At 45.2% G+C, this 23,739-nt stretch overlaps 2 protein-coding genes and 1 long non-coding RNA gene across 4 annotated transcripts in view; 2 read left to right on the top strand and 1 right to left on the bottom strand.

The window, feature by feature from the left end:
• Positions 1 to 2,087: 2,087 nt before the first annotated feature.
• LOC147022294 (uncharacterized) lies at positions 2,088 to 22,709 on the bottom strand. 2 transcript variants are annotated; one of them, XR_015061177.1, is made up of 3 exons: positions 22,311 to 22,709; positions 20,963 to 21,105; positions 2,088 to 5,227 (listed from the first exon to the last, which is right to left on the bottom strand). It is a non-coding gene; the product is annotated as an uncharacterized LOC147022294 (long non-coding RNA). The 2 variants fall into 2 exon arrangements; XR_015061176.1 differs by lacking the exon at positions 22,311 to 22,709 and adding an exon at positions 21,372 to 21,732.
• LOC147022295 (uncharacterized) lies at positions 11,125 to 12,294 on the top strand. The gene has a single exon (XM_085893537.1). It carries the CDS (start codon positions 11,125 to 11,127, stop codon positions 12,292 to 12,294), a length of 1,170 nt encoding a protein of 389 aa, XP_085749663.1.
• Positions 22,214 to 23,739, top strand: part of PITPNC1 (phosphatidylinositol transfer protein cytoplasmic 1) — a 230,533-nt gene continuing 229,007 nt past the window's right edge. Inside the window, exon 1 of the mRNA XM_085893020.1 lies at positions 22,214 to 22,394. Within this exon, the coding sequence (XP_085749146.1) occupies positions 22,347 to 22,394 (48 nt within the window). The 5' untranslated portion in view covers positions 22,214 to 22,346. The remainder of the gene's footprint in view (positions 22,395 to 23,739) is intronic.

The raw sequence follows: 23,739 nt of genomic DNA, 5'->3' as shown, positions 1-23,739 counted from the left end.
TAGCTTTTTAAGATTTTTGTTCAATCCAATGTGGCTACCAGATCATGTGACGTATTAATTATTTGTGACCACCCTGGTATCCCCAAGGCTTGGTGAACATGTGGGTGAAGTTTCCCCTCGATCTGTCAAGCTGTTCTGGAGAAGAAGATTTTAAATATTTTATTCTCCCAAAAAATCATAACTGCCAAAACATCTGAACTATGATCCATCCATTGGGACCATACTCTGTGCAGAGCATTGGTACTGCTGAAGCAGTCTCCTTGGCTATTGGACACAATCCTGGATGGGTCGCCACTCCAACACAGGATACCAGCAAGCTGATACTCATTCGCCGACCTCGGAAGGGTGACAGGCAGAGTCACCCCACCTGGTATTAATTCAACAGCCGAGTGGGATTTGAACTCAGGATCCTTAGATCTCAATTAGATCTCAAGCCCACCACGCTAACCATTAAGCCAACACCAGGCATAACTATGATCTCATATATGGATAACTTTTTGTTCCTCATGGATAGGTGATCAGACCTGTAAAGTTTTGCCTCGATCTGTTCAGCCATTTAAGAGAAGAAGATTTTTGAAGGTTTTTCTGTTAAAAACAAATGGCTGCTGAACCACGTGACCGATGACATAATCAATTTTTTTCCGCCCATACAATTTAGCCATCAATGACCCTCAAAAACTTTCATACTGATTGGATAAAGTGTTTGATATACACAATTATGACGTCATAATGAAGCCACCTATGACATCATCAAAAAAATCACGCTTGTTTCCCATGGCGAGTACTTGACATTTGCCAAGTTACAATTTTTCCCTTGTTGCGGTTTCAGAGATACAGAGGTCCAAATTTTCTCCTTTTATCAAACTTGGCCACTATACCATGTGACGCATGACATCATAATTATCATTGAAACATTCTACATGTGCATTCGCATCTATGTTGAAAATTTTGTGTCAATCGGATAAATAGTTGCAGAGAAAACAGAGAAAATTAGCATGGACGGACGTACACACAGACAGACAACTCGAAAACATAATGTCTCCGGTGACTTCATCAGCAGAGGCATAAAAAAGTTATAATATATTAATTAGTCTTCTCCATATTCTCATAATTAAGCTTTGTTGAGAGGTGGGTGGAGGTTATGTTGTCACCCGTTTGTCTATTTGTCTGTGAGCAGGATATCTCAAAAAGTTATTGACGGATTCAAATGAAAGTTGGTGGACAGGTTGGGTGTTTGACAAGGACAATTTGATTAGATTTTGATAAAGATCTGGATTCGGGTCAGGATACGAGTTTTTTTTTAATGTTTTGAGTGATTCTTCACAGTTGAGAGATCGTGGCAAAAACAATACAAAACGTGATATTTCAAAAAGATTGTGGACAGATTGTGACAAAACTTGGTGCATGAGTTGGTTAGGTGACATGAACTAGCCGATTAGATTTTGTTTCAGGTCCGGATGCAGATCCGGTCTATCAGTGGCATACAAAACATAAACTGTTCAGCCTTGCAGAGGTCTACGCTCAACTGAGTGCTATTCTAAACAGATATGCTTCGTTTTTTGTAAAGATGGACAAGTCCAACCCATCCTAAAGTTTACAAGTTTTCTAAAACCGTCATCCATTTTTTTGACCGATTTATTTGGTGTTTTACCATTTGCAATCATTTATGTACTTTTAAAGTATTGTTGCGGTCACGGATACCGAGACACCAGCTTGTCACTCAGGGGGATTAATCCCCGGTTGTCCTCGGTAGAGCTCGACCTGGGGCCTCTGCTCACAATTAAGGTTATGGTACGGTGGGTTGTTTTAAAACCATGAACACCACCCAGTCAACCACGAGTTCCAGTGTCCGCCATCTAATTATTCCGTTTAACTAGAGGTCACGTGGTTACCTGAGCGAGGAGCGCGCCCTCGGCAAAGCACCAATGTTATCTCGATTAGATTTTAATTAGGGCGGCTGAGCGTTTTAACCGCTGGTGAGTGCCAACGATTTTTGGTCAAATCTGTGGTGATTACCTCCCAGTCTATCTCGGTTCGAACAATTCTAGACCATTGAAAGGAAAGGACAAACACGGACAGGGAGGAAATCGACAAATAATTTATTCATAATAAAATAAATAAATAAAAAGAACCTTTTATTTTCTGAGGTAAATGAAGAATGAATTTCAAAGCAAAATCAATCAAAATGCCAGGAAAGAGACAAAGAGCAGATGCTTATCCGGGGTTGACTTACTTACAGTTAAACGCAGACAAGGGTACCCAGCAGATCATTCAGGGGAAGGGGAGGTGGAGAATCGTCTCGCTCACCAGAAAGTCGTCCGTGAAGTGAAAACGTCCTGAAAATGCATGCGTTTGCCACGTCCGTCGCCAGCACCCAGCCTTGAAGTGCACCCTCTCGCAGGGCAGCCTTGAATGCCAGTCGATGTCTGGAGGGAACTGAGATCGTCGTCCGTCGCGGGTTTAGACCCTGGTGTTGTTGGTGATTGACCCGTGCCTCACTTGTTGGCGGAATTGCTCACACCCACACGCACACTACACGCTCGCTTGCTGAAGCACTGGAAGGGTGAATTGCCTCTTCGGCGCTGGTCAGACACCTGCTTCTTGGTTGCTTCTCTTGCCCTTTGCTATTTCCTCTCTCCTTTCGCTTTTCCTCTCCTCACTTTTTCTCTTCAGACCGTTTTTTTCCCCTCCTTTCTCTCCTCAGTTTTTCTCTCTAGACTTTTTCTCTTTTCAAAATTTTTCTCCTCAGAACGTCTCTCTCCTCACAGAACGTCCCTCTTTCGCTTTTTCCTCACTTTTTTATCTCAGAATGTCTCTCCTCATAGAACGTACCTCACACTTTCTCTCGCTTGTTTTTATATCCCCGGGCCGTCTCCGCGGGGTGCCGTCCTCTCCAAGCTCATCCCGCCCCACTGGGGCACGGTTACCATGACGACCCATGCGCTCTCAAAAAAGGCGGGCGTCGGAGCTCGTGAAAGAATGTTGCTGATGAAAAATGAGGGCGGGCTTCAGAGCTCGTGAAAGAATGTTGCTGAGGAAAAATGAGGGCGGGCTTCAGAGCTCGTGAAAGAAATGTGTGTGAACGTGTCTGTCATAAAGAAAAAAGCTTCCCATACGAGAGGGGATCTATCCTTTACCCTTCTCAATGCATCACATTTAAGATCCCATTAGACATGGGGATGGGGCTAATCTGAACATGCATTTAAGGAAACAACTGTCTGCGGACCTGGATGTGTGGATGCATTCATCAGACCGGATTCTAAAATCTGTAACACTACCCCTTTCCCTATCCGAGACTCGTTCTGAGTCGTCCAACAGCTGGCGACATCGGTTTAAAATTTTTTTTTAAAAAAATCACAACATTGCAATTAGCACTACCTTGTGACATGCAGGTGAAGTTACCCCCTACCTAATACGTTTTAACTCTACCCTTCAGTGTGTGCGACAATTTAAACGACATATGTCCCATCTGATGCGTTGGGAACTACCCAACTGACTCGCACAGACAACCTTATGCTGCACCAAAATTGCCGGAATTTTTGAAACTACACCACATAACCGGTGGGCTTTAGTAATTGACACAACTATACAACTATATACAATTTCTGACCCAGGACCTGGAGAAATGCAAAAGAAAAATTGTGGAGAGGGGGGAGAACACCTGCCGATTCTTGCCACCTTCATGCTCTTCACCAGCACACCTAACAAAATAAATCGGCAGGCCAGTGACCGGCATACAGGCCATAAACGTTGTGGCCTTCTAAACAAAAATGGTCAAGAAGAAGCAGCAACAAGAACAGCCACTTCCTCCACAGAGCTGCGTTTGTGCAGTTCATGGCCATGGTAATACGTGGCAAAACAAGTGAAGCAAACTGGCATGAGCCTGGCATGTGGCTGGAATGAGCAGGTATAGAGCTGTTCTGAGCTGGTACGAACTGGTTGGAATGGGCTGCAACAAAGGGGCAGTCCATAAGTGTGGTGGCATGCTGCTACAGTAAATGCAGTTCAACAAAATAAAACAAACAAAACCACCATGATAACTGGAATGGTGTCACCTGGTATGAGGCTGCAGCGAGTCGCAGTCCACAGAATAGGTGTGGGTGGAACACAGGTCATGGAGCAAAGGGTGAAGTGAGGTGAGTAATGTCTTGATATAGACAGGTGCTCCAGCAAGGCGAGTGATGCCTTGATGTAGAACAGCCTTGATGGTCCTGGGACAGTGGCGAGACAAAGCGAAACAGAAAGGCAAACAGCAACAGCACGAAAAAGAAAAAAGAAAAAGGTAATCCAGGTAATGCCAAATGCCAAACATGGTCAGCCGGTCCCTGGTGTGCACATCTTTGGGGTAGTGGCAGTGGTGCCGGGGGAGAGAGCTCGAGGTTGGCACTACTCGTCCGCACCCATCCATCTTTCCCACATACACTACCCTAGTCCCCCTCATTTTCCAATTCATCGCTACGTCTCGTCTCATATATCCCACTATCCCCATTGCCAAATTCGTACCCAATACCCCCAAGGTTATATGGGAAGGAAGAGCCGAACTCCATGCAATCTTACACTTACATCATAACAAGTCTCGTTCTCTAGTCCGACAGGAGGGCAAGTCCAGCAGCTGGCGATCATTCCGACAGTGGATGGTGCGAAGGGCTCTTCATCATTCCTAACTATGCTAATATTGTTACACTTTTAAACTTTCCCCGGGGTTATACTCTGCCAAGAGGCCTTTGTTAAATGATGGCCGTATGGGGTTCTAAAAACCCAAATTCCCATCGCCTACATGTTGGTGCTCTCACAATTTTGGGCCTTGCCCACCAAATTTTCTTTCTGTGCCATCACACAATTTTGTGGCTGGGTAGTGTGGCTCCACTAGCAGGTCCACCCACCTGCATACTCAACATGAGCACCCCTGGGTCACTGGAGCTGCCTCCGAGCTTGCCTGCTCCTCACCCTAACATGGGGGATGCCCTCACTGGCACTCCCCCCTCGATGCCCACTTGGCATTTTGGCACCCCGGGTCCCGCTGCTTGGGCACCCGGTCCCATTGAACACTACACTGGCATGCCAGGCCCCTCTCCTCCGGTACCTGCGTCCACAAATACACTAATGGCCCCATGGACCTACCTATGGCCTCACCTGGCCGACAAGCCCCCAGTGCCCGGCGTGCCTGCTTCATCCGAACACTACACTCACAAGCCACACCCCCAGCTGGTCCATCATCTCCTGCACCCTACACACAAAAATTATTTTTTATTGTTAAACTTTCCACAATCAGCAACAACCGCATAACGACATCCATGTGTAAATTTACCTAATCCCTCGACCTAACTTTAAACTAACCCCCGTGGGATCCACTCCCCCCATTCAATCCTTCACACCATGCATTCTATTACTCACACTCATACCGGCCATTGCCCTGCCCTCACACTCATAATTCATTTATCACACACAAACACATTTCCACTCACCGACACAGCATCACTGAACTATGTCCCCCTCACTAACTCGTGCACCCTCGTCATCCCTTATACCAATGCACGTTCCATTTAACTCTATCGCTAAGCTACGTCCCCACTACACGTTCATGTCTGGACCTAAACAGTCCCTATTGTCGCTCTTGGTCCCTAAGTTTATCCTAGCCCTCCCTCATGGCTGCTGCTTCGGTACCCACATAGAGGCTACCATCGCTGGCACCCCCATGTGGGCCTAACAATGCCATCCCCTTAGGATAGTGCTCCTTTGCCCCAGTGTGTGGGGCCGTTTCATCACTGTGCTCCATACATGGGGGTTACTGTCACCGTCTCCTACCCACATGAGCCCCAGCATCTGTGGAGGTGCTCAGTCACATGTCTGTTGCAAGCCAATTTGTGTTTGAATTCTTGCCACTGGGAATTGGGGGTTTCCCACAGGGAACCAAGCTGTGCTCACCACTCCCATTGCTCATGCCGTGGGTACCGTGCATGTTGCACACCTGGTCCCCGTGAAAAACAATTTACAGCCAAATCCATTCTGTTTCACCGTCCGTGCTCCAGTGATTTATCTGTCACAGAGGGTTTACATGCCGGCCCCTCTGAAACCATTAACACATCGCACCATCGTCCGTGCTTGGGCGGTTGGCAAAGCACCGACCGCGCACACTCCCGTACCTCGTACTAGACCGTGAGCCTAGGGGGGTCAGCCTATCTGGAAAGTTAACCAATTTCATGAATATAGCAATGGTCCATGTGCATGTCGATATGAGGAAATGGACGTCTGCCGGGCAGATTCTGGTGGGTGTGGTCAGAAGGGCTATTAGAAAGAGACCCAACAATTGAGCGAGATCAGTTCTGTGAGTTAACCTGATGAAACCTAGTTGAAAATGTTTGGCGTAGTCCCAAATATCATGTATGACCACTGCCAGACATTTTCAGTGGTGAGGTGTGCCTGCCAGAATACATAACCGGAACCCCAAAATTGAGCTAGATCAGCTCGTGAGTTAACCCAGTGAAACCTACTGGAAAACGTTCGGTATTGTCCCAGATATCATAAATGAACACTGCCAGACATTTTCAGTGGTGGGTTGTGCCCGCCAGACGCCCCCGAATGCCCCCACCCAAAAAATTGAGCTCGATCAGCTTGTGAGTTAACCCGGTAAAACTTACTGGAAAATGTTTGACATAGTCCCAAGTACCCGGAATGGTCACTGCCAGACGTTTTTAGTGGTGAGATGTGTCCGCCAGACACCCCCGAATGCCCCCACACCCAAAATTGAGCTCGATCAGCTCGTGAGTTACGCTGATGAAACCTCCTGGAAAATGTTCAGCATAACTCCGTGTATCATGAATTTTCAGTGGCGGAGTGCATGTGCCTGCCAGACACCAAAATGCCTGCCCTCCATTGAGCCAGACGGAATTCTGAGAAAAAGCCCAATGTATCTCTTGATTCTGTGGCATTGTAATTTACTCACAATTATCAATATAGCATGTATTTGACCAAGCCTGAACCTAGACAACATTAAGGTGCCAGGCATGTTACTTTAGATGTATTACGTTTTGTGACACTTTTACTGGTATATGTGTCAGTTTTAAAATAGGAATCAAGTCGTCAAGTTCTCTTTGCATTGCAACCCAACTTATTTTATTGAGGATCAGTCATCAACACATCCGAGAAGATATTCGACGCAGTCTCAGAGGTAAGTTTTGTTACTTAAATTGCTCCCCATAGATATCATGCTGCCACCTACTATCTCATTAATCAAGCTTTAAAACCTTAAATATTTAAGAGAAGTCTCTTCTTTGTAACTATACTCAAAATCAGTGTGTTTATGGTGGTGCAAAGCGGTACATGTACATGTACATCCCTTTGAATCCATCAGGTACGGGTGTGTTACCAGAATAGCGCCGAGGCCTAATCACAAACTACATAGGATTCACCTAACCCTCACCCTCCTGCTGATGCTGTCCATCCATCATATGGAAGGCCACTTGTCCATTAATTAGGCCTACTTTATCGACTGATATAGATATTTCAATGAACCTTATGCAGCCAAGGTTACTCACACTATATACTACAAGTGGAGCCTATATGCTTAGGTCTACGGTCATTAATTTCAAAGTGAAACAATGAATGTATACTCTTTTCTTGATTAAGGGAAATGAAGGCATATATTTTTCGTTTCTGACTGGACCATTATGATAATTATTTTACATATTACTGAACCATTTCCCTCAAGGTAAGCTAATGCCCATACTATGATAAATGTCAATTTTGATTCCTCTCAATTAATATTTAATATTACTGTAGTCATTTCTTTTTATAATGGGTGTGAGCAAAAGTGTGGCTCTGGGGATTTTTTTTAATACAATACATTATTCTATTCTTTCAGCTTTGGATAATTATCGACGTCAGCCAGGAGGATGACTTCAGAAGAGCAAGGTTTGGAAGAATCACCCAGGAGGATGGATCCAGAAGAAGCATGTGTGACTTCAGAAGAGCAATGTTTGGGAGTGTCAGCCCAAGGATCAAATTGTTCATCCACGGTTGTCAATCAAGAGGTAAGGGTAATGAAACTTAATTTGCACATTCTAAAGCACTGAGAAGATACCACTCACCAAGCCACCAGAGAAATCTCCTCTCAAAATATCAACTGAGTTAGCATAATTTTGTAACTTCAAGGAAAGAGATGAAATTTGGAATTCCCATAACCAAATGTCAAACGTCATTATGCCTCTGCCACAAATTTATATTTTCGGGTTGTCCATCCGTCCGAGTCTCGTTATCGCGATGTCTTAAGAACCGTTGAAAGGATTTTCGTCAAACTTTTTACCTGTATGCACTTGGAAGAAGAGGCAACATGATTAGATTTGGGGTTATTAGATCAAAGGTTACAGGTCAATTTATTTGCACAGAATATCGATTCAAACATTCTGCGGTTGCCTAGCTGACAGTTATATCCACATGTAATCATATGGTCCCTGGATCATTTAATTTTTACTCCACATTAACGGACCCTATTTTCTTTCCAGAACAATGACGCTGAGGGTGTTTCAAGCTGCTATATCTGTCACAAGTGCAAAGAAGAGGACGGCAAGCTGAGAAAGTTCAGTGACAGGACATGGACAACAGTAAAGAATGCTGCTGCCTTGCGTAAAAAATTGAAATCTGACAAATACTTTGAGGTCACACAAAATATTTTGGTAAGCAGTGATCACGAATCTACTGTCAGCTATCACCCTTCCTGTCATAAGCATTACACAGCAGTGAAGCGCCCGAAAGAACCCCTGCCACCTGATGATGAACCAACCACCAAAAGGCTTCTTTCCAAACAAGACGCTGCAGTGTCCTTCCCAAGTTTGATCAGCGGGGCCTGTTGAAATGGACTTGTATTTTCTGTGGCAAAAGCCATAAGAAGAAAAATGGAAAAGAGGAGCCCAGACTGAAGATAGCGACAGTTGCCGGTTGTGAGTCACTTTGCAATCAGGTAAAGTCTTCTCAAAACGAACGTATCAAGAGTCTCATTCAGAGTGGCGTGGACCTGATGGCAAAGGAAGCAGAATACCACAAATCCTGCCATGTCCAGTTCCTGAGGGAGACTGATGATCAAGATAGGACCAAAGAAGGGAGCTCATCTCAGTCCTATCACAAGAGAGCATTTGCATCTCTGCTTTCATATATTCAGAATGAGGTGGTAGAAAAGCAACGATCGGTGTTAGTTAGTGATTTACTTGGCATGTACAAAGAGGAGTACACCAGTGTCGGAGGAGATGAGGCAGACGTCCAGGCCTACACAGCTCAAAATCTTACCAGGAAGGTAAAAGACTATTTCAAAGAAGAAATCGCAATAAAACTGGCGGACCATCGGAAAGGCAACTTCATCTATAGTTCTGTCCTTCCAGAAGAGGATGCCAAGGCTCGCCTTCATGAGGATTCTAAATGGTATGAACAGGATAAGTTAAGATGGGCCGCTCTCCATCTTAGATCTCTGATTATGCAGCTCCCGAAGACCAAGACCCCAAATCCTGCAACAGTACAAAATTTGAAGGAACGCGCCGCAGAGATACCAGCACAGCTGGACCTGTTCTTCAGATGCCTCCTTGGTGGCATGACACCAACTTTCAGGGGTGCACACAAGGTTACAGTCGACAGAAAGGTAACTGCATTGGCATCAGATGTCATTTACAACGTCACTCGTGGTACCATAAAAACCATGGAAACACACAGTCGTGGGTCTCGGGCTTGCATCCCTCACAGGATCAAAACTGGCCATGCAGATTCTGAACAGAACAGGACACTATAAGCTACAGTGAGACCAAGGCTCTCAAGACTGAATTCACCTATCCAGTTGAGGGTGACGAACGACACTCCAGATGGGATTTGCCTTGAGCCAAACTTAGCAACAGCCTGTGTGTGGGATAACAATGATGCAAATGTGGAAACTATATGGGAAAGAAACGTTACATGCGACAGTTGGTCACACCTACCAAAATGTGTTGCAAGATGACCAACATGCCAGTACTAATCCAATAGAGTTTCGAGAAAGAAGAAACCGACTCAAGTTTGTAGGGAATGACCGGGAGATTCCACCATTCAGGAAATCCATCAACAAAGCCCAGTTCCGAAGTTCTACCACAGCAACTGCTGATATCTCTGCCGGAGCATCCAGTACAGTATGCAAAATACCACTAAAGGCATTTGATATGTATTGGTTTTGGAAACTAAAGGAAGGCAACACCCCATTGCATGCTGGATTCATGAGCAGGTACAACAAGGACCCCTGACCACTTCAACGAATTTGATACATGGACCCAATATCCAGATTGCCAACCAACAATGATGTGGTGAGGGAGACGATGATCCGCACCATGAATGTTGTAAAAGAAACGCGCCAAGATTATGCAGTTGTCACCTATGACTTGGCCATTGCATTGAAAACCTACTCAATACAAGCAATCGAAGCCCCTTTGTTTGACAAGCTGTTGATAATGCTGGGTAATTTCCACATTGAACTGGCTTTCTACGGAGCAGTTGGTACATTTATAACTGAGAGTGGAATAGAATTGATTCTCACTGAAGCCGACGTCTTGGCTGAAGGTTCAATTATGGGGTTTATTTAGGAGAAGTTCTACAACAGATGCACACAGATCCATGAACTACTTGCTAATTGTCTTGGAGCAGACGTTGTATGAACGCTTTCTCCTGGACATACCTCAAGAAGACGATTCCTTCCAACAAGTGATGTCCACAGTCCCTTTGGACCAAAGACTAGCAGAAGAACACCTATCGGATTCAGTTGTCACCCATCACCTTCAAATGTACGAGGACTACTTCCAGTAAATTCTCAATGGAAATCTTGGGTCAACAGCTCAGTTCTGGGCCATATAAATCTTCCTTATCAATCGCCTCCACAGAGAGCTGCAGAGATGCGTGAAGATGAATGACGTCGGTGGCTACATTCATGTATTCACAACGATGTTGGTGGTGTAATTTGCACTAAACCGACCAAACTATGCCAGATGGGGAACACTTTTCCTGCAGAAGTTGTAGAGTTCAGACCGAAAGCTGCGTGAAGTACTGGAGAAGGGTGCTTTTTCCATCAGACGCACAAGGAAGGATTACAGCAGATCGGCTGTTGACCTATCTTTGGAGCAGATGGTCAACCGCGATGCTGCATCCAGAATGAAGGGAATCATTGCCTTCCGAAATTCTGAGAACGCAATGAGCCGGTGGTCCTTGACCATTGCATCATTGACCCAGCGGGCTATGGCAATCACCGAGTTAAGAACATTCGCCGGGCTTGAACTGGAGGAAAATGCAACAGCTCAATGCCGTCCCTCAAGAATGAAAAGCGGCAATAGTCAGATGGCTGTACTGAGTGAAAAAATTGATCAATTCTGCAATCCGTTCACGGATGATGCTCCAACTTCCTTGGTGAATGTTGCAACCGGTCAAGCAGCATCTAAGGCTACCGAATCATATCTACTCAATATGCTGAAAAGGGGTCAGGATGAAAGAGAGAAATTTCAAGATGAATGGGACAGCAACAGCAGTCGATTTCTTGAACCTGTGAAATGTACGTGTGTACAGAACTTCGCTGCTCAGAACGTGAAGAACAAAACTATGCTACCCACCTCACAGAAAGCTAAGACAAATGCTGAGAGCCTGAGGGATATGTTTGTATGTATGATCATAGTCGTTGCAGAGAAGACACCATTTGACCTTCAGAAGATTCTCTCTTACCCAATTACCATGTACCCACTGTCACTCGCACACTGCGATGGGGCGCATGTGAAAACCGAAAAATCAGCATTGCTAAAAAAGCTTCAGTCCCTCCAGACGAAAACAATCACAGAATCCGAGTTACTGAGGAGTTATTTACAGGTCTATGATGGCGGACTTCTTCTACAATCCGTCCTCTCGCAAACAAACATGGAAGCATCATATGCATCAATTGCTTGGACCATGCTGTCAGTGGTATGTTCAGGGAGGGCCAGTGAAGCACATGTTTGTCTCGACAAGTACGTGGAGAACTCCATAAAGGACAGTGAGAGAAAGTTGTGGGGTGCAGTTGACTCAGTATATATTATAACTGGGCCAGATCCGACAATCAGACAGAGTGGGCAAAAAGTTCTCACCAATAGAGTATTCAAGAATGAACTCGCCAAGTTTCTCTTGAAAGAGTGGGGTAAAGATCATTACTGGAATATCTTTGGTGGAAAGACCTTGCTTGATTCTTATGGTGGTGAATGCTTCCAGTACGTCCCCCGAGGAGCACCATCATATTACTGTAACCAGCCCAGCACACCTCCAAGGCGACCATGAAGAGGCCGATACACTGATTGCTTTCCATATCGTAAATATTACGGCAGGGAATGTCATGGTGAGGGCATCCGACACCGATGTCTTAGTGACTCTGATTATAATCAGAGTCACTGTAAGGCTTACAATGGCTTACACTTGGCTTACAATGGCTTACAATGAATCACTAATTAGTGCCCTTGGACAGCAACGCAGAGAAGTCCGGTCGATAGCCAACATCATCATGGACTGCAGGATAGGAAACAGCAGGAGGTATATCAACGTGACCAACATTGCTGACGTCCTTGAAGAGCGCAAACCGGGACTTCCCATAGCACTGCCCGGATACCATGCCTTCATTGGATGTGACTTCACCTCGGCCTTTTGCAGGTAGGCACAAGATATTTGCGTTTCAATAAAATGTCTCTATTAAAGTAAAATCATTGGAGCATTGGATGAATGGTTACATTTGGAATTTGTACTTGATTTTTCAGGAAAGGCAATAGGAAACCCCTTGAACTCATAGAGAAGGAGAGGTCTCCTTAGGAGCTCTCTGCTGACGATCTCAAAGATAAGTTTCCGGTCGTTATTTGTCCCGTTTTAACTGTTTATTTTTCTCACCTAGATGTTACTGTGTGTTCCTAGTTCGGTTTTGTTTCAAAAATCGTGCGATTTTGTGAGTTTTGGTCGACATTGTATTACCGGGTGTTTGAGGCCTAGGCTTGAGGCTTGAGGCCGACCGGTTCCCTTCAGTGTACGATCGTTTTATTTGTTTTTTCTCCCCATTACCTTCAATTTCTATCTTCCCCACTTTCCCAACATCCCCCATTTCTCCCAACGAATCTCTCTATTTCTTATCTTAAAAAAAAACCCGCCACCTTTCTCCTGATTCTGCTTCTTCATCTCCTCTTTTTCTTCCTCTTTTTCTTCCTCCTCCTCCTCCTCTTCTTCTTCCTCGATTTTTTCGACAACACTTCCATGACCTAATCTGTTGAAAACTCTCTCAAACATTAATAATAATAACAAAAATGAAATCTTATAATGCTTCATCTTCCTCTCCCACACATGTGGTACTCTTTAGTGTTTCCTAATGCACTATTCTTCTGCTATTTCAACAGACTGCTCTCATTTCGACCTCTCCTTCATTCCTTGCCCAAAAAATCCAACTGTTACAGTGTTTATTCTCTCCATTCTCTGAATTCGCCTTTATTGCATCCATCAAGAATTGTGTTAAATCGCATCTCTGACCTCAAAACTTAAAAAAAACCCAAGTTTGCTATGAATGTTCGCTTTCCATCAACCATTCTTTTTTTCCAACTTCAGTGCCAACTCACCCCTCTCACCCCTCACTCTCACTCTCAAAGCAACCATCCCACTCTTCTCCCTCCAAGCCTCCCTCTCACCTCTCCCAAAAATTCCTCCCTCACCTTTGTCCCACCTTCATCCCCTCACTCATCCTTCTCAAAGTTGCCCCCTCTCATCCACAAAGCTGCATCCTTCCACTTCCCTCTCACCTCCATCTCTTCACTCCACCTCCTCAAATATTCAACTGCCTTCTTTCCTCTATCTTGTCCCCCTCTCCCCCAGCCCCACAGAGCCTTTTCTCCTCCTCATCTGGCCCCTCCCCGAGATATTCTGCAATCCCCCACACTCTTTCAACAACCCCCTTACCTCCCCTCCTCGTCCTTTGTCCAAACCTCCCCCTCCCCCCCTGCACCCAAAGCCTCCCCCTACCTCTTCATCAAAAGTGTGGACCTCGAATATCCGGGGCCTTCGCTCAAACCTTTCAGATCTTTCCATACAGGTTGCCACTGACAAACTAGACATAATCTGCCTTACAGAAACTTTCCTCCCCCAAGACGTGTCTGACTCCCAAGTATCTCTCCCTGGTTACTCCCTCCTCCGGTATGACAGATCTGAGCCTCATCCTGGTGGAGGAGTTGCTCTCTTCATCAAAGACTCTATGCCTCACTCTCCATGCACTGCTCTCACTCCCCAATACCCCCAGGAATACTTCTGGCTACGGCTTCCCCTCCACTACCACCTCATGTTTATATGTGTACTGTACCGTCCACCTAACAGTGATGACTCCATCTACACCTCACTATCCGAAAACATGGACCATCTTCTATCTTCTCATACAAACTCTCTCTTCCTCTTATGTGGTGACTTCAATTGTCATCATGACAGTTGGCAAAGTGTGGGTACCTCTCTCACCTGTCATGGCACCTCAGCAAAAGCTTTCTGCGACTCATTGGGACTGACTGAATCGGTCAACTTCCCGACCCGGATCTCAACCAATGTTGCTGCATCTCTTCTGGATCTGATTTTGACAAATTTCGCTGACAATATCTGCTGCTCTTTCTCCGCTCCAATCGGTTCTTCTGACTACGTCCTTGTCAAAGTGGACATCTCTCTGGCTATAATTATCAGAGAACCAACTCACCGCCGTCGAGACTGGCATTTCACTCAAGCCGATGGGCAGGGTCTCCAAGCAGCCCTCAAACTTATAGACTGGTCTCCTATCGCTACTTTCTCCAACATCAACTCATCCTGGGAATTCTTTCAAAGAAACTTGCTCTCCCTCTTGCGCAGATTTATCCCATCTCGTCTTCAGTTGTCCTACCCTTCCTCTCGCCCTTGGCTTACTGAAGCTTGTGGCGAGGCAGTTGTCCTGAAATGACTTACCTTTTCCTCATGGAAAGCAAACCCAACTGAGGGCAATCTCAGTTCCTTCCGTAAACCTCGGAACAAGCGTGTAGCTACCTCAGGAGAGCCAGAAAACAACATCTTTCTAATCTCAAGTCTGAATTCTCAAACCTCTCTCCCTCCTCAAAATCCTGGTGGCATCTAATCAAATCTATTTCTGGTGTATGTTCCCCCTCCATCCCCTCCCTTACCTCAAATGGCCACACTGCTGATACCGCACGTGAAAAAGCTGAATGCCTAAACTTGGTGTTTGCAGCTAAATCTTGTGTCAAAAACCCATCACTTTCTCTACCCACCTTACCCAGTCGCACCCAACTGTCCCTGGACTCTGGGTCCTTTTCTCCTAACAAGGTGGAGAGCTTGCTGTCAAACCTCAACTCAGATTCTGCAACCGGTCAAGACGGCATCAGCCCACGTGTCCTCAAAGCCTGATCTTCTGCTCTTGCTCACCCTCTCTCTGTTCTATACACCCTCTCATTTACTCAAGGTCATCTGCCATCTGCTTGGAAATCTGCAAACATCACTGCCCTGCATAAAAAGGTGCAAAAACAGATCCCTGCAACTACAGACCAATCAGACTTCTCCCAATCATCAGCAAGGTTATGGAATCCATCATCGCTTCAGACATCAAATCCTTCCTCTTGTCCAATGGCTTGATTTCCGATCATTAATTTGGTTTCAGACCAGGTCACTCTACCCTGGATATGCTGCTTCTGCTCTCCCAACAATGGATGGAGGTCCTCAATGCCAGACAGGAAATCCGAGCCATATACCTGGACATATCACGTGCTTTTAACATAGTCTGGCACCCTGCCCTACTCACCAAACTCTCTTCCCATGGTATCCAAGGCCATCTCCACTCATGGTTCGCAGACTTCCTCTCCTGTCGCAGTCAACGTGTGGCCCTCAATGGAGTTCTTTCATCCCCCCCTTCCTGTCCAGGCTGGAGTTCCGCAAGGTAGCGTTTCTGGGCCCTGTTCTTTTTCTGGTTTTCATCAATGAGCTCTCCGACTCCTTGGAAAATCCTCTATATCTCTTTGCTGATGACTCCACCCTCTGCGGTACCATCGGTCATGCCTCAGACTGGCAAGCAGCAGCTTCTTCGCTCACTGCTGATCTGGATAAACTCACAAACTGGTCCAACACGTGGAACATGTCTTTCAATCCGGACAAATCTCACATTCTCACCATGTCTCTTCAAAAGGACCGTTTAGAACCCCCCCCCATCCACTTTCTCAACAATCCTCTGGAAGAAGACCTTTCTTTCAAGCTTCTGGGTCTCACTATCTGCCATGACCTTTCCTGGAAAAGCCACATTTCAAACCTCGCCTCCAAAGTCAGTCGCCGACTGGGAATCCTACGTCGTGCAAAGTCCTTCCTCGGCCCTCCTGAGCTCCTGACCACTTACAAAGCTTTTGTCCGTAGTCTGATGGAGAACTGCTCTCCCCTCTGGGCTGGTGCTCCTGCCTCCCACCTTTCTCAGCTTCACGCTGTGAAACCAGGGCATTTCGGATCATCGGCATCTCTCGCAATGAGGCTGAGTCTTTGGGCCTCTTACTCCATCACTGCAGGTGATGGTCGTTCTGTCTTCTACCGTCTTGTCTCCAGCCTTGCCACCCCTGCTCTCTCTGCAATTTGTCCCCACCACATTTCCTCAGGGCGCTCAAGGTCAGCCAACAACCCCCTTCTGGTAAAACTACCAAAATCACGAATCACTGCTCACCTCCACTCTTCCATTCCTCTTTTTTCCCGCCTTTGGAATAAACTCCCTCCCTCTATTCTTTCCCATTCTTCCCTCCAGGCTTTCAAAACAGCTGTTCACCACCACCTCTTATCACCCCCCATCCAAATCCTCGATATTTTCTACCCCCGATAATCCACCCAAGCCCACTTCCTTCAAATTCCTTGTTTTCCTTCGTGAAAGTCCCTATAATGTCCATCTTCTATTCCCCATGTTCCCCGTCCCATCCCTCTCCCTTCCACAGATCTCCTAATGTCTCTGTTCCCCACTGTTTTGTCCCTCCCACTCCCTCTTGTCTCATGCCCCCTTGATGTGCATTGTGTGTTCGCTCTCACACGAGCCTCGACAAGGTATACAAAAAAAAAGGACAAAACTGGCTGTTACGTCAACCTCTTCAGAGATGTGCAGCACCGAGTCTCCCAAGCACATACCACATACCACGTGCAATGCCTATAGTTTCTGATCGTATTTCAGTTCAGCCATCAGATAGCATTGATTCTGAACTTGTACCACCTTCTCAGCTTTTTGTTCAATCGGCAACCCAAGACATCCCAGCAACAACTTGACCATTCAGTCCAAGGTGGGTGTCTGAGTCACTTCCAACCAGAAGAAATGCACAATCCCTCATGTCTGATGGACTGATGCTCAAATTGCAGTGAGCCATTTCTCATTTCACCCTAACAAGTCAGATGTTCAGGTGTCACAAGCCAGGTGTCACAAGCCAGGTGTCACCCGAACAAACATTTTTAGCTCACCTGGACTTTAGTTCTTTTGCGATCGAGCAGTGTCCATAGGTGAGAGAGAGTGAGTGAGTGTGAGTGAGTCTGTAAACACTTCAGTCATTATCGCTTGAACCAAACACACGATTTTGATTAAACAAGGCTGCAAGCTTCAAATATGATCCTAACGAAGGTCTATTGACATATCAAAATCTGCGCTCATTAAGAGGGGGGGGTTGACCCCCCCCCCCAAAATTAAGCATTTGCTCATTTCTCCTAAACTACACACACAATTTCAATGAAACTTGACCACAACCTTCATCACTCATGATGTACCAAAGTATATCGACTGCATCAAGATCTATGCTCATTGAAGGGGTCTACGGGGGGGGGGGGGGTTGGGGGAGGGTTGAACCCCAAAATAGGTAATTGCTCTCTTCTCTAAAACTACACATGTATAGGATATTGACGAAACTTGATCACAACCTTAATAAACTATGATGCACCAAAGTGAATCCACCGCATCAAAATCTGTGCTCATTAAAGGGGTCTACTGGGGTCTTTTGACACCCCCCTCCAAAAAAGGTATTTTCTCTCTTCTCCTAAACTATACACTATTTTGACGAAACTTGATCACAACCTTCATCACCCATGATGTACCAGATTTTGTTCATGGCATTAAAAAACAGGGTCAAAGGAGGTCTGCGTGCGGGCTTGAGTGACTGTTGCTCCTGATCCAGGTGAGCTTCAGGCCTATTATTTTTATAGGTGGCAATTGTAACAATTGTATGAAGATGTCTCTGTTGGAGGCAGTTACAGATTTGTACTCTGGGTTTGTGTAATTGTGTATTTTATGAGCCCCCATTGGACTTAATCCGAAATAGGGGCTTATGGATTTGGTCTCGATTTTCTTGTCTGTGCATGCACGTGTGCGTGTCTGCGTCCACAACCGTATCTCGGATATGGATGGATCGATTTTATTCATACTTGGCGCAAAGACAACACAGGATGGATAAATGTGCATGGATCAATTTTTCACATGGATAAGTCTTGCACATGGATAAATGTGCAGGATGGATCAATTTTTCGACATCAGATCCAACATAGCCGACTGGCAGCCATTTTAGTTTAAAAGAACCCAGTGTCGAACACGTCCTCAACCATTTCTGACAAGCATTTACCGTTGTTTTCAAACTTGGCAAACAGATAAGAAATGATTGGTTACATATGCACATCATTTACTTTTGAGAACAAATCTAAGATGGCCGACTGGCAGCCATTTTCTTTCTCAAACCTCACCCCACCATTTCTCAGACATACATGGTACGATTTTGTTCAAACTTGGCAAAAGTACAGTCAATGATGGCATACATGTGCACCTCACTTTATTTTGTGATCTGATCAAAGATGGCCTATTGGTAGAAGCGGCTATTTTAGTTGTAAAATCCCAGTATCGAACATTTCCTCAACCATTTCTCGGACTTGCATTTACCAATCTTGTTCAAACTTGGTACGCAGATAATGAATGATGGATTACATAGGCACGTCATTTTTATTTTTTTCGACATCAGCCTGCTTCTGCAGGATCGGTTGGCTGTCACCATGCTGCAGGCCTGTTTGTGTAGTCTTGACTGGGGTTATTCTTCAACAACAACACCAACAACAGTGTAAACCCCACGAACGGTAAAGCCCTCCTGCATATACAGGGTGTCCCAAAAGTCACCTTGGGATTTAGAAATTAAATAGCATTTCTGTTTTTCAATCATTTGTTTTTCTTTTCTTTTCAGAATTTAGATGAACATTTGGAAATTACCCATGGAAAAATTCACAACTGAACAAAGAACCAAAAATCGTGGAATTATATTTTAAATTTCATCGATTAATTATTCTTACCCAAAGAGCATAGACACCGAATAATTTCACGAAATTCAGAAATTTCTTGGCCATCACGTTCTACTGATTTGATGCGTCCCGATTATTTTTGTTGGGGTTACCTAAAGGAGCGTGTATACATCGATAAGCCCCATACAATTTCGTAGCTAAAGGACAACATCTGTGCAGAAATTCGAGGGCTGCAGCCAGAGTTATTGTCCGCTGTTATGGAAAATGCTGTCGAACGAGCCCGTCTCTGCGAAGCCGAAAATGGAGGACATCTAAGCTGCATAATTTTTCATAAATAAAGCAAATTTATCTCCATTTTGTAAATTTTCTTTTGGTATAAAAATAATCATAAATTTTTTAAAAAACAAATGTTATTTAATTTCTAAATGCCTAGGTGACTTTTGGGACACCCTGTACTTAAACACTGTGTGGGGAATCGTGTTCTCTGAACTGCCTCGTTACTTCTGCAATCTGCGACAGACGGAGGTAATGTTTTCACCCCCGTCTGTTTATTTGCTTGTGTACAGGATATCTCAAAAGGTTGTGGACAGATTCAGATGAAATTTGTTGGGCAGGTTAGTTGTGTGACGAGGAAGAATTGGTTAGACATTGGTGAAGATCCGTTTACGTATCCGGATAGTCGAATAAAAAAAAAGAATTACAAAAATTCTTCACATTTGAGAAATAGGGTCAAAAACAATATGTAGCACGATATCTCAAAAAGTTGTGGACAGATTCGGACGAAACTTGGTGGGAAGTTTGGGTGTGTAAGGACAAATTGATTCGATTTTGGTGATGATTCGAAACCGGATCTGATAATTTTTTTGAGTGATTCTTCACTATTGAGTGATGTGGGCTAACATCGATATATTTCAGGATATTTCAAAAAGTTATCGACTGATTCAGCCGAAACTTGTTGGACAGGTTGGATATGTGACAAGGAAAAAGCGATTCATTCCAGTGAAGATCCGAATCTGGATCTGGATACGATAATTTTAAATTTTTTAAGTGATTCTTCACTCTTGAGAGATGGGACTAAAAACGACATTTCAAAAAGTTGTGAACGAGTTGTGACAAAACTTGGAGGATGAGTTGGTTCTTCGCAAGAAGAAGCCGATTCGATTTTGGCTCAGGTATGAATCCAGATCCTGCCTTACAGTGGGATGCAAAACACAAACTGCAGCTTGGCGGAGGTACCGAGTGCCCGTTTTAATTTTATATGGTAAGCCTATTGGTGTTACACAGGCATGATGTGCCGACTGCCGAATGGCCTCCTCCTGCGTCTAATTTACCTGTTCGACCTTGTTAACGTTGGAAAAAGACGTCACTTTTATATGTGGCTGATTCTGGAAAACGATCTCGCTTTTATGACATCTTGACAATCCATCTGTGACTGTTCCAACCTTTAATTGCCAACGTTGGGCCAATGTCTGTGTGCTAGGTGAGACAGATTGTACAGGTCTTGGAGGTTTATTAAGAGGCACTGCTCCCATTAATAAGTGTGTGTTCAAATTCTCTTTATCCATTCTAATTCTTAGTTTCTCTTCTCTTTCATCTCTCTATTCCTCTCTTTCCTGATATATCTCTCCAAGGAGAAGTGAATTGTTGCAGAATTGTTTTTTTTTCTTTCTGTAAGGCTCACCTGGCTGTGCCTGGATGGGTTTAAGGGTTGACAAGTAGCGGATGAAACCCGAATCCTATCCAGGTTCGTCCTGATGACTCAATCTTTGCTCTTTACTGCTTCGGGTTCCTTCTTGGTCTTCCGTTTCATTCAGATTCTGAGGTCTGTGTATTGGGAGGAGGAGGAGGAGGAGGAGGAGGAGGAGAAGAATAAAGAAACACCATTGTAAAAATTACCGGGTTCTGTGACGTGCGCAGCACTGCGTCTCATTCTTATATTCCTCCATTGTTACGTTGGGTTGGAGAGTGGGAGTTGGGAGGAGTACTCGAGGCTCAGGACAGAAATCAAATGAATTCTGGTTTCTACATTTCCGCTATATTTACATTTACCCCTCTCGAAGCAGTTATTAGGAAAAACTTTGCATCCTTACTTGTCTGATGCACACCTGCGTCCACCTGTGATCGGTAAATCCACATCAGCCAAGTGTTCGGTCTATTTTTAAAGCGTAACAGCGTTCTATTTTTGGCCCAGGCAGCAGTGTGTGTATTAATGGGTTGTCGCACACCCTCTCATCCATCTTGGGCCTCTGGGTATGGTGGGGAGGGGTAGGGAAAAGGGGAGGACCTCGAGGAGGGGGAGGCTGTGGCTGCTCTGCGGGGAAAAGTGTTAAAATAATCATAGTTCGAGCAAAAACGAGCAAGCTGCATCGGCTGCGCACAAACTGAGCCGTCTAATCTGGGTTCGAATCTCGATCCAGCTATAAACTGCCATTCTGGTGTTTCGCACGCAAGGTGAGGCATCATCATACAGGGTGTGCCGCCCCTCGGAGTCGGATGGGCGTTGAACTGGCGGTGTAACAACTGCTCTCATTGGTTGGTGGACGTTAAAGATCCCACGGTGTCCTTCGCGAAGAGTAGGCGAGCTATCGCCGGCACCATGAACAAATATTTACAAATACCTGCCTGGACTGCGGCTGCAGGTACAGCAAGTGATCCTGGTCTACTTGGCTGTTCCTCAGCAACGGGTGACGCCGGTTGCTATGTTCGTGTGGTTGTCCGGGCGGCAACCTCTGAAGTAAAATCAAATTGACCCGGTGGTTCGCTTGTAACATTCAAACGGCCTTCTTCGGGTGCGACTATGAGGAGAGACTGAGGAAACGATTGTATGTTTAATTTTGTCAGCGTCAGGTTCGAATTCATCCCAACTGAGTGTTACAGCCGAGGCGCCAAGTTACGTAATGAAAGCGCGGCTCGATTTCCCCCCTCCCACGTGCCACGCCCATGGAGGACGCGCGCCTCGGTCAACGAGAGACCCCGCGGGCGTGGACTCTGCATCCGAGTCTCGAGCAGATCGCTTCATTTCACGTCACCTTGACCCTGCGGAACAACCGCGGGCGCGTCCCGCCATGCTCATGAAGGAGTATCGCATCTGCATGCCGCTGTCTGTGGCTGAGGTGAGAGCAAAGGCTCGCGCGTCGCGCCGTTCGCGCGCTTTCCCATCGGTCCCGCTCGGGGAACGCTGCAGAGCTCGCAGGGCACACTCCCGGGCTCTTCGAGTCGCCGACACGCTGTGAGGGTTTTTTTTTTGTCTTTACATCGAAAAGCTCATACACGACAACGTCAAGCCTGCTTAGCGGTGTAGACAACAATAAACGGAGGGAGTACTCATGGTTACTGTGCACAAGTTGATATATAAAAATATAAAGTTACTCTCTTCATTCTGAGGTAAAATGTGGATCTGAGGTAAAATGTGGATCTGAGGAAAAATGTGGATTTGAGGTAAAATGTGGATCTGAGGAAAAATGTGGATCTGAGGTAAAATGTGGATCTGAGGTAAAATGTGGATTTGAGGTAAAATGTGGATCTGAGGTAAAATGTGGATCTGAGGTAAAATGTGGATCTGAGGTAAATAATGCGCTGAGTGTGTGGAAGGAATGGTCTTACAAGCTCTTCTTTTTGGGGAGGGGTGGGGGCGCAGGTATGAAGAGAAACTTCATGTTCCACGAGAAACTGTGTGTACCAGCTCCAGCAGCATTAGGGTAACCAGGTCTGAGGAAAAAATAAAAAAACTAGAGGGGGAGCACTCGGAAGAGTGCAAAACCTCCGCCGCCAATACTGCTGGGTCACTTAAGTGAATCTGGTATCCTATTCATTGTAGGTCAAAACGGATCAGACTCCACTGAACCACGACTGAATAAACTAAACTAGATCGACGCGCATGTAGAAATGCCAAAAAAATAAAATCGAAATTTTTTTGAAAAAAAGGTGGAATTTTTTTTTTCTAGCAATTTTTTTGGGGGGGTTGGAAATCACTTAAAACATGTAGAAATGCAAAAAAAAAGAAATCCAAATATTTTTCAAATAAAATCGAAATTTTTTTGAAAAAAAGTTGCAAAATTTTCTGTTTTTTTTTTTCTCTAACTCTTCTTCTTTCGGCTGCTCCCTTTCGGGGTCGCCACAGCGGATCATCCGTATGATCCGCATAGTGATTTGGCACATGTTTTACGCCGGATGCCCTTCCTGACGCAACCCTGGTCGCCTCTTACGACACAGGGATATGGTACACCTATTTTAACCGGGGTATACACCGGCTCAGTACACTGGTACTCATTTCGCCGACCTCGGAAGGATGACAGGCTGAGTCAACCCCCTGGTGTATTAATTCAGTGGCCCAACGGGGCTTGAACTCAGGACCTTTCGGATCCCAAACCGTTTTTTTTTTCTCTAACAAATTTATTTATTTTTGGTTGGAAATCACTGAAAACATTTAGAAATGCAAAAACAAAATTTCAAATATTT

Source organism: Eptatretus burgeri, chromosome 8 (assembly GCF_056783735.1).
Source record: "Eptatretus burgeri isolate ZD-2024b chromosome 8, Ebu_testis_v1, whole genome shotgun sequence".
Taxonomy (NCBI): domain Eukaryota; kingdom Metazoa; phylum Chordata; class Myxini; order Myxiniformes; family Myxinidae; genus Eptatretus; species Eptatretus burgeri.
This window is presented reverse-complemented; position numbering and strand designations above follow the sequence as displayed.

Excerpts from the sequence above, each read along its gene's own strand:
- LOC147022295 (XM_085893537.1), top strand. The coding sequence starts at position 11,125 with ATGGTCAACCGCGATGCTGCATCCAGAATGAAGGGAATCATTGCCTTC.